The following is an 11805-nucleotide window of genomic DNA, read 5'->3' on the forward strand; positions in this document are numbered from 1 at the left end:
AAAAAAATATACCAAGAAAGCTGGATACTACCATTACTTAGAAGAAACACATGAAAGGCTGCTTCTTGCCACAATCAGATTCTGGGAATGCTGAGCACACCTTTAAAAAATTCATCAGTCTAATGAGGAGACACATCTGAACCCCATGATGTGTCCCAAGTAGGCACAGTTTTGCAATTACTAGGCTATTCACTTTTCATTTCAAGACATATTGTCAAAAATATATTTTGACCTTAAGACTGCAAACCATCCCCCTTTAAAAAATGTATAAACACTTTAAAAAATGACAAGGTTTTGATATGAATTCATTTTCTCATATTCTCATATATTTTGTGAATAATTTCTCTCTCTCTCCCCTCTCCATCCCCACTGAAAAAACAGCTAACAAACCCTAGGGCATAACCTACTACTGAATTTCAGTATAAACAGTGTCAGCAGCTAGCCATTTTCTTCGTTTACAAATCCATTCATGTTTGCAAGATCTAAACATAGTTCAAGGAGCCATCACGTTACACACTTTATAAAGGTTTCTCAAACTTTGGCTAGACTTCAGAAATTTCTGAATGTGTAGTACAAGCATTGTTGCATCAAGAATGTGGTTTGAGGCAGACTGTAACAAAATAAGAACACTGTGTTTTACACATTCACCTGTTTTCCCCCAACAAATAAAACATTAACTTTACTCAAGTCTATTAATCTTAAGAAACTCCATCCATTTCTCTGTACTGACAGAATTAGCTCTGAGGACTACTATGGAAAGGAGTTATTCAGTAAGACTCTTTAGAGATGGTTCTGACTTTGTTTTACCTGACCTGTAAAACTTTATTCTGCTGCAATGCCTATATACACTAGGTAGGAAACAGGAGTCATTACAGAAGTCCAGAATAAAGACCAATCTATCCCTAAGAGACAAAAGAGATCAAGTGAGGCAGGCAGATAAGGAACAAGAAAAACATTCAAAGCACAGACATGTCCAGCACTGCATTACTTCAATGCACAAAACCCCACCAATGTCTGCTGCAGTCACAACAATATTCAAGAAAGGACATGAAAAACAAAAAGCTACTTTGGGAACACTTACAGAAAACACATTCCAAATGTGTGAAGTAGTACAGTAGAAATTAAAAAAAAAAAAGCATGTGAAATCTTAATGAACTGCTACAGAGTATTGCATCTCAGTTAACAAACACATACATTGAGCTTCTGTAGTAGCAGGGAACAGTAAGATGGAAAGAGCATTAAGAAATCAGTAGATCAAGGTATCATTTGCTCTTTAGTGCTTTTAAGGCCTTCTTTGTTAATAGTGCAAACTTTATGAGCTGGAAAATCACATTTAAACTGTTCTTCTGTTTAAAATAATGTAGACATTGTGTGATTGTTTACAGTACTAAGAGATCACCTGCCTGTGATGCTCTAAAGTAGGTCTGTAAGCACAGGACTCACTCACTGATGGGGTAGACCAAAGATGTCATTTTAGTGACTCTTTCCTCACCAGAACACACCACTGGCACGCTGACAAACACTACAAGGTCCAGCAGTGCACCCAGCACGTAAAGAAAGCTCTAGCTAGGCATCACCTACAGAACGTCTGAGAAGCTAAAAAATGAGCACCAACAACTATAGCTATTGATTCTGGTACTCCCAATTCTGCATGGCTTGCAGACTTTAAGCTCTAGACTTAAATATTTTTCAAATGAGAATATTCAGAAAAAACAGGGGGCTTGGCAAGTGGAAGATTTTAAAAAATTCCATTTTTAAAAAAGAAGTAGCCATATAGATTAGTGAAGGTATCAGGCAGCATTAGTGTGAGGACTTCAGTCAGCAGCTGATCAATGGTAACCATTATCAATCAGTTATCAGCTGATTGATGGTGACTGCTTAACCCCAAGGATCTGCACACTGAAAATTTCTCTAGATATTGCCCTACAGCTGCCACATAATCAAGTGATTAGCAGTGGCATTGCTGTACACACTGCTGTTGGGCAGAAGAGGAAAAGGGACTATGAAGACTCCACACACTGCAACTCCTATGCATTAGCAGCTCAGGAGTACGACCCCATAGCAGGTAGATCACACTGAAACCAAATGAGAAGATCTGGCAAGAAGCTGCAATTCTGCTTCGAAGTAGCAATAACGTGTAGGACAGAACTAAACAAGCAGCAAAATGGAATTCTTTAGCATGGGAAATATGGTATAAAAAAGAAGTGAAACCTTAGAAATCTTACTTCTGTGAATTACATTCTCTGACTAAATCAACTACCTCCAATAGTAAGAAACGGAAGTGATCAAAAACTTGCTGATGAAATCAGTGAAAGAGAACAGAATCAGTGCAGATATTACAATTTTTGCTGATGGTAAACCCTTGTAAATTGGGTGGAGGGGTGCTGTTAATATAAGAGATACACAGCATCTTTTAGTACTGTATTTGTTTTGAGAATAATATTATCTAAAATAACTTGCTTGCATTAATTTCCCATTTCTATCACTCCCACTAACAAATGAAACTCTGGTAATTCATTCCCTAACTTGGCTGCACTCTGTAATGGTAGGAAGTTCTAAATCAGAACAAGAAATGTTTACCTTTAACTTTCCATTATCTGTGGAATTTACAAAATACAATGTAACCTTAAAAATTGCCAGGTTTGCTGACATCAAGGCTAACTGCTTACTAAGAGAAAATTATACCAATCAAATAATACAAAGTTTTTCTGGCAGTTATTCCTGAATCTCAAATCAATTCTTGCTCTATTTTACTGTCTGAACTATGATTTATGTGACAGCATGTAAAAAGACTTTTTTCTTTAATACACTGAAGACAAGATACAGGTTTAAGTGCAAAGTCTCACCAATGTATTTGTTTTATCAACAGTACCATTTTACCAGAAACCCCCAAGAGGTAAATCAAGAACAATTCCGATTTTACAGTGGAAGAACTACATACTTTACCATATAGATACGTTTGTATTAATTGTATCGGAACCCTGTGCAATCATAGTTGCCAGTGCAGTTTCAACTACATACATGCAGCCCCTGGACATATCTTTATTTTAACTTAGCTTCTTCTAACAGTTGTTTTTGAAACTATAACAAATTAAATTGTTAAATTCTGAAGCTGTCTTCTAAAAAGAAAATACCATTCTCCTCCTCTGAGCACAAGACTGCTTTTCACAACCTCTAAACCGAAGATAAAATACTCTAGAGGGTGCTATTTAGAAGAGTCATAATGCGACTTATTTCCTGACACACTCATTCAGCTAATTGCACCCAAGTAAACCTGGTTCCAAATGCCACAGCTGGTTGATCAAATTGGAGTCATGAGCACACATGCTGCTTAGGAGACAAGAAGGCATGGCCACAAATTTCAGAGTGCAACTTCTCGCAATGCCTCTACAGGCATCATAAAACTAAGCGAGAAGTCACGTCTCGCTTCTGGGACGGGACCATTTTCATGCTCTGCATCTGCCCAGAACAAAGGACAGTGACAAGAACCCTGGAGTGTTTCACTGCAAGTACAACACAAGTTTCCAAGACATCTCAGACCTGCTACATTAACTTTCCTAGGCCTCCAACACTTGTACTAATAAATTTTCCACAAGAGCACTCTGGAAATATTTGACGTCATCCACAGGCATTCTAGCAGCTCTGAGGCATGATGAACAGAAAGAACCATCCTGGAATAAGTAAGAGTATAACAGTGAAACAAGAATCAGAAGCTCCAGTTACAGAAAGCTGATATTACCAAGCACCAGACCAAGTGTGTGACTGTCTTTCTTTCTGGACTTGTACCACCACAAAAAGCACAAGGGTCACACTGATTTACCAGCACTACCTAAAAGTTCACAAATATGCTTGTATACATAGCAAGAATATTCAATAAAACTAAATTATTTTATTTTATCAGTGCCACTGAAGGAGAATATTCCTATTTTCTCCTCTCATTCTGAGAAATCATTCTTTGTGCTTATCCTATTCTTGTCCTCTCTTCTCACCAAGGTCCTTTGAACCAAAAAAAAATCCAGTTTTATTTACCAGAACAGCAGAAAGTAAATCCAACAAGTGATAGTTTCCTGCCACTCTGATGAGTTGAATCAACTCAAAACAGTGTTCAACTGCCAGAGCTAGTGCATGGGTGGAGACTCGGGGAGCACAGCCATTTACAGGAAAGCAAGAAAGGAGGAAGAAGAACTTCCTTCATCAGGAGCAACGAGCTGTTAAAAATGGCAGAAGTTCATGGCTTGGGATAGGACCATGAAATTCTAGCTTGAGATAACATCAGAATTTTTCCCTTTTCATCCTTTACACAGCTGATTCAAAACAAATAACAAGCACATAAAAACATGTGCACACAGAAATTCACTGTTTGCCTCTCTTGTCTCTCCTCCAAAATTTAGTATTAAACATACACATTCACCTAGATGCCCTTCAAGTTTCAAGAACAAAGTCGTAAAGGACGAACTGAGTCACTTTGTTCTATGACCCACAAAGCCAGGCAGTCATACCACAGCACCAGATCAGATTTTATTATTAAAAAAAAAAAAAAAAAAAAAAAAAACCTAACCAAAAAACAGAGAAGTGGAAAAAATAATTCATTTATGAAAACAGCTATTTAAGAACATATTTGTTTACTTCAAAATTTAATTCTCTGAAGTTCCAGGTATTGACTTGTCAGCTTTGCAACTGACTTGTTTTTGAAAACACCAGTTTATGTGCACTTCTCATTGGATAACAACCGTTCAGCGTTTGTACTCTTTGGGGAATGGTACGCACTTCCAAAATATGTTTATTTAAGAGCAAATTTAATTTGCACATTCAACAAAAGCATACAGATAACACTTATGTGAAATCTACACATACTACAGGCATTTTATGCTGCTGTATGTCTCAACTTTAAGAAAAAACCGTATGTAGCTTCAGCTCACTGTGTTGTGCTCTATGGAATTACTATACTAGAGATGCTAGGAAAAACATCTCCTCAGATCTGTGTTGTTTCAACGTATTTTGCTTGCAGGCTAGACTCGCTTTTTTTTTTCTTTTTTGGCTGGAATAAGGCCTCCGTAGAGAGGAAAAAAAGATATAAAGAGGTAAATGTGGGATCCCACTGACACAAGAACGATCTTGGAGCGAGGGCAGGCGAATCATTTACCAGCTGGTTTTAGCTGAAGACGACCGACTTGTGGCGGACTACACGGATGCCCCACGTGCATCCTACAACTGGCGGGCGGTTTCGCGCCGCTGCCGGCGCCGCGGCCCGGGAGGGCTCCAGCCGCCACTGCCGGGGCGGGATCCCGGCCCCGCGGCGATGCTGCCGGAGCCGCCGAGCGCGGCCCCTTCCCGGCGCCCCCCGGACACAAAGAGTGGGAGGCCTGAGGGGGAGGGAGGACGCGACCCCAGGCGCATTCCTCCTGCCGGGGGCCAGCTCTGGGCGGCGAGGAGGGCGCCTTCCTCTTCCTCCTCTTCCCCCGGCGCCGGGACAAAGGAGGCGCGGGAGGGCTGCGGAGCCCGGCACGGGGCTCTCACCAGGGAAGGCTCCGCTGCCCCGCAGCCCCCGCCGCCCCCGGCCCTGCGCCTCCCCGGGCGCTCGGGGTAGAACCGGGGCGGTTAGAGGCGCCCGGCGGGGCCGGTGGCGGGGCTGCCCTCCTCAAGGTGACACTCGCGGCCTCCCCCGCGCCCCGGCCGCCTCCCTCCTCCTCCTCCTCCTCCTCACCTGGCACCTGCAGACGATGTCGGCGTCCTGCGCCAGCAGATCCACCACCTTGCCCTTGCCCTCGTCGCCCCACTGGGCGCCCAGCACGACGGTGACCCTGTTGCCGGGGCGGCGGGCGGCGCACTCGCCGTTGGGGATGCCGGGGCCGCCGTGCTCCGCCATGGCTCGCGCTGCCCGCTCCGGCGCCGCTCCAGGCACATGCGGCAGCGCGCGGCAGCCGCTCCGCTCCCCCCGCCTCCGCCTCCTCCTTCCCCTCCCCGCCAGGCGGGCGGGCGGTACGGCCGCTGTCGCGTCCAGGTGCCGCCGCCTATCGGCCTGACCTGCCCCGCCAGTCCCCGCCAGCCCGACCCCTGCCCTCAGCCGAAGCTCGCCGCCCGTTCGCGTGGAAAACCGGAACGGCGACCGCCGCTCCCGGCCGCTCTTTTCCTTGCCGCTCCCCCACTACGCCTCCCAGTTCCGACTACGTTACCCAGCGCGCCGCGCGGCCTCCCCCACGCGGGACGCCGCGGGGAGCCGGGCGCGAAGCATGTTGGGGCGCGTAGTCCCCGCGGGCCGCACCTGCAGCAGGACGGCGCCTCGGCGGTTGCCCCAGGCGGCGGGAGGCCGAGGCACAGGGCGGGCGCGGCCATGGCGGGCGGCGGGGCCGGGATGGCGCCTGTGCCTGGCGGCCGTGGGAAGAGGGCGCCGGGGCGGCGATGCCGTGCCCGTCGCGCAGAGGTGGCTGGGGCTCCCGTTGCCCCTGGGGTTCCAGCTGCCGCGGTAGCTGCGGCTCCTGCCGCGGGTGCCAGAGCTGCACGCGTGTGTGCAGTGTATCACAGCGCTGCCTGCGCGCTTGGGCTGCTGCATTAATGATCACAAGACGATAAATTCAAGTTGGGGGAACGAAGGCTGAATATAAGAGGCCATTTTCTCCAGAGACACCAGAACATGGCCCCAGGCTTATTCATCAGGAAAAAAAAAAAAAAAATAATAAACCAAAAAAACAGTAATGGAAAAAACCATAGCAGAGAAACGCCTTCACCATGCACGCTCAGAAGTGGAACTGATGTCTCAGTGACTGTTTTCATTCCTTCCTCCTTCATAGAACCAACAACCCCGAGGGAATTTTTTTTTTCCCTTTATTTTTCCTTTTTTCTTTTTTCTTTTTTTTTTTTTTTTTTTTTTCTGTAAAGTGTCTGTTAAAGAGGCAGAAAAATCGTAATGATGTAAGAATTATTGCCAAGACAGTTACTCAAAGACCTGAGTCACTGGGCAGGCACAGTCTGCAGCTGTCTGGCGGGCTGTAGTCTTTGATTTTAGTGGCTTCTTCGCTCCTTCAGGTTTACTCCAGCCGAGAAGTTGAGGATCTATAAAAGCCATTGGAGAAAAGTTTAACTGTGTCTTGTAAAGCTAGAGAGGTATGTAAAGCACAATTAAATACAATATTGACAGAGAGCTTTTTTTTTTTTTTTTTTAACAACTGGAAATACATAAATCCTGAATGTCAGTGCTAACATGCTATGACAAAGTAGTCAATTTGGAATGAAGACACTGAGCAACTGCAAACGATGGGAGGCAATTGTGTGTATACAATTCAAGGAGCATAATTCCTTAAAGAAACCTTATAGTCCATATTTTGTCTGCTTTTTGCAAAAAAAAAAAAAAAAAAAAAACAAAAAACCAGTGATGACTTCTGTATCCCTGCACAGAGCTTGTGGAAAGTCACTAAAAGCCACATGGAGCTGCTGAAGTAATTTTTCTCCAGTCTTCTTGACACAATGGCAAACTTTACTCTAGTACAGTCACTTCTGAGGCCATAGATCATCTCATGACTCCTCAAGCAACAGTCAAGATTGTTTCAGGATATGATTTTCCAGTATAGCTGAATCATATTAACACTTCACTGTTGCCAAAGCAAATATTACCTTGGATCTCAAAATAAATTTGAGTTCATAGTTAGTGTCCTAGTAATGGGGTGTTAGTGTAATGTCACTTTCCTAAGAATCTCAGACACAGGAATCTGTTGTTTTGCTATTTTTATTTGGTGTAGGAGAGCTCTGAAATTATGTTTTGGTATGGTTTCTTGTTAGGGAAGAAAACGAGAGACACTTCACTTCCAGAAAACCTGTAAATATTTAATAAAGATCAAGTTCATCAATACTGGTTGGTACTGCAAGGTTTAGAATTTTCATGTAATGTATGGTATTATGTGGGTCCATCATCCATCCCCTCTTCTTTGCAAACTAAATGGAGGCTTTCATTCCAATACTAAAAGATACTAAATATTTCTTATTGGCACAATTCACTAACTGTATTTATAGTATAGTTCTAAAACCTGGTAACTTTTGACCAAAGCACAAACACAACTGGTGTCTAATGCCCTTTATTAAAAACAGGCACTGCACTTGTTGTGGCCCATCTGGTGTAAGCAAGAAAACCAGCAAGAACATGAAGTGTTACTGTGCTCTGTTTTTCCTCTAACATACATGGACTGCATTTGCTTTTTGCCTGCCTTGGTCAAGCTGAGCCTGCTCTGGGAGAGGTCAGGTGGGCATTTAGAGGTGTCACAAAACAGCATAACATAAGTGTCCTTATGTTAAAGGAGTGAAGGAATGTGACTGCCTTTTTGGAATTAGCAAGATGGTATGTGGGATTGTCTTTGTAAAACTGAACCCATGGAAGAAGAGTACACTGGTAAAGCTGGGGTTGTATTGTCTTCTGGATTGTTTGCAGTGTTATTGCCTGGATACAAAAAAAAAAGAACTGAGGCAGTTACATTTATCACAAATTTTACACTATTTTGGGTACATCCAGGCTTTTCATCTAACTCCATTTCCTGCCTCCCAATAAATGCAAGAGACTCAGTAATTTTTGATAAACACTAAACAGAAGCAGTATGAGATCTGCATTTAATTCAGATGTTTTAAAGATACATGTGAAATTATTACATCTCTGTGTTTTCAATTACACTAATGAAGTATCCCACATATTCTGATTATGCATTTAAAAAATTACATACCAAGTAGTTTAGGGGAGAACTTCAGTAGTTCAGAAAATCAAGAGTGAGCATGAATGAAGGGAAAGTGCTGTAACAAGGAAGGAAGAAGGCCAGCTGGACTGTTAGCTCATGATTGATGGGTCAGAGTGTGCTCTTTCTTTCTCCTTAATGATACTTCTTAATTGTGTTGAAGGACTACTGAGTGATAACAGTAAACTTTTCTGATACAGTTTCTCCTCCTGTAAGCAACTTCTGAATCTCAGGAAAGATACAGATTGAAGAAATGACCCTCGGCAATGAAAATGTCAGGGCACATGGCCTGTGGTAGGAGTTTGCTGTTAAAATTGGTTCTGCCTGTGACAATGATGTAATACACAGATATTTTACAGGGAGGTCTTATCTACACTATAACAGTGGTTACAGAAAAGTAGTCTGTGGGCCATGTGGGCCATGGTTAGCTAATCTGCATGTGTCACAGAGAACAGTGTTAAAGAATAAAATTTTGAAATTTTCCACTAATCTCATTAAAACATCCTGTAAAAGATAAGTTAGTTTTACTTACTGATTATGTACAGCATCTTTAGAGCATTTTTGTATTTTAAGTTGATGTTAAGATGTACAGTGACTCACAAAAAATATTAGGTGTTGAAAACGTCAAAGTCAAAAAAAGCCTAAGAATCACTGTGCCAGACACGGTTGGCATCTGTAGTACTTCAAACTCTCCAGAATGCTGTCAGCTTAGCTTAGGAGGAAGAGAAATCATTATACAATCAGGACATACGTAATTTTATTTGAACAGTGTGCTAATGTAATTGATCCCTGCTTGTTGCCTGTTATTACTATTTTTAAATTAGTTTTTCCATTTAAAATTTCCCTTAATTATTTTTGTTACATTCATTAATCTTTTTTCACCATGATAAAAATGAGATAAAGAACATTACAAAGTAATGTTTTTGTATGTTATCACAAATTATATATTTGGATGCACTAGCAAGTGTTCCTAGGTCTGTTTTTTTGTTAGAATAGTTCCCTTATCTGGGTCATTGCAAAAGTGTCAGCTCAAGGGAGGGGAACACAGTAGCCCCAGTTTACACAGGCTTAATCTGTTTGAGAACAGCACCCTGAGTTCACAATCTCTTGAAAGTACGACTAGGCTGTGGCTAAGAGCTACTGCATCAACAGAAATTCAGTTTGGTTGTTAAATACAGATTAGAATAAAGTTTTGTCTTTGTTAACCTGAAACCCCTATACCCAAGTCTTGAAAACCCTTAATTTCTTCTGCTACTAATCCTATCTGATGTTTTGGACCATGATAGTATGAGACTAAGCAGGTGGATGGGGCAAAGTGTGACCTTAAAGACAGGTGATCAAGATGTGTCAGCCTCTAGAATGACCCATTCAGCATTCTCAGAGAGCTGGGGCTGGGAAATGTGCCCTGCCAGCTGCCTGTCACTCAGGGACTTGTTTATGGAGCTGTTGAGAGACAGTCATCCTGTAGTTCCTCAGCGTCACTGATACTGCACAGTAGCCAGGTTGTCTCACATATGTGTAAGAAAAACTTGAGCCAATATCTTTACAAATATTTTACCTGCTTTTTTTTTTTTTTAAATATATTTGGTCCAGTGTGCTTATAAATGATGCTATAACCCTTCAGTCTCAGAGGTGTAGATTGTCTGTCATTGGAATGCTGAACTGTAGATATATTCTCAGTTTAAAAGAAATGTGAGTTTTTTCTCAGAGGATCCTGAAATCTTAAGTTTTCAAGGTTTAATATAAATACATTCTTAGTTGTCTTTATGTCATGCTAATGAGGGTTAAGCATTTGTGTGTTATTTTAAAAATAATTTTAGTTCACCAAAACCAACACTGAATTGTCCATTTGCTGAGTCTTACAGAGTAAAACAAAAATAAAGTCTGTGTAAATAAATTTGTGATCTGATCATTGTATACTCGTGATACTTTGGATGCAGATGTCTCTCACAGCACCATAGTCTGTAGTGAAATGGAGCTCCAGAACTGGATATGCCATTTACAAAATAACCCATCTTTATTGCTAAAAGATTGTGAGGGAAAACTGCCAACTAAGAACAGCGTTTCATTAGTGCAGAGATGGTTAGATGAATCAATGAATCTAAGATTGCTGATAGCCTCACCTATTTTATATCAATATTAAATATTTTACCTGTATCCCTTTAGCATCCAGCTACTCTGTTTGCTCTACAGACCTAGTGGTATCCCATACTTTCTCTGGGGACAAAAGGCAGCTGGTTATCTTGTGCAGCTGCAAAACCCCTCAGCTTTTGCAATGACCACTGAGTGGTTTTGTACCTCTTTCTGTATTCTGCAGTATGATTAAGGCTTAAAAAGGATGTTACCAAATTTTAATCTTACATTAAATGGGAGATAAAGAAACCATCATGCAGATATTACTGACATTAAGTAACAATGAATGCAAAAAATGTAAGGAACGTCCCTTAATTTCATATTTTCTCTTACCAGAGGAGATTGCTGAAACTTAATTCATGAACATCAAAACAAATTGATGCCCGTTTGTGTTCGCTAACTCTCTCTGAGTTTCCAGTCATGTGTTTGTAAATAGTCTCAGTGAACACAACTGGACTATCCATGAATCAAAGTTTTTTCTACAAGTAATAATATAGATGTATATATTGCTACAAGCAGATGTATATATTGATACAAGTAGATGTATATATTGATACAAGTAAAACAAACTGATAGGACTAGGAAGAACAGTGTATCAAAGCAAAAGGTACTCCTGATCATTCTAATTTTTTCATGTGGGAAGTGATGGCAGCTTCACAAACAGGTAGAGTATTTCTCTGTGTAAATATTTTTATAAACATGTAATAGTTATTTTATAAACATGTAATCATTTTCTGTAGAAAATAACATATAGTATTTAATTATCTGATGTAAATAAAATAAAAATCTATCAGTTGGAAATCTATGATTTTCAGATAATGTATATCCATATTCAGGTCAAATTGAGAACTCCTTTGCATTTTGAATTAAAATCCATAAGAAATTTCTGTACTTAGAACATGTCTAAAAATGAAGGATATTAACATGTGAATTCAGATGTAGCACTGAACAAATCCACAGC

The 11805-nt window shown here is 41.4% G+C and overlaps 1 protein-coding gene across 1 annotated transcript in view; it reads right to left on the minus strand.

Annotated features, from left to right (window-relative positions):
• The window catches only part of ADSS2 (adenylosuccinate synthase 2), a 37459-nt gene extending 31322 nt beyond the window's left edge, over positions 1–6137 (minus strand). Inside the window, exon 1 of the mRNA XM_041476835.1 lies at positions 5705–6137. Coding sequence (XP_041332769.1) covers positions 5705–5866 — 162 coding nt within the window. The 5' untranslated portion in view covers positions 5867–6137. The remainder of the gene's footprint in view (positions 1–5704) is intronic.
• Positions 6138–11805: the final 5668 nt, after the last annotated feature.

The sequence above is a fragment of the Pyrgilauda ruficollis genome, unplaced genomic scaffold (assembly GCF_017590135.1).
Source record: "Pyrgilauda ruficollis isolate IOZ18807 unplaced genomic scaffold, ASM1759013v1 scaffold4, whole genome shotgun sequence".
Lineage (NCBI taxonomy): Eukaryota > Metazoa > Chordata > Aves > Passeriformes > Passeridae > Pyrgilauda > Pyrgilauda ruficollis.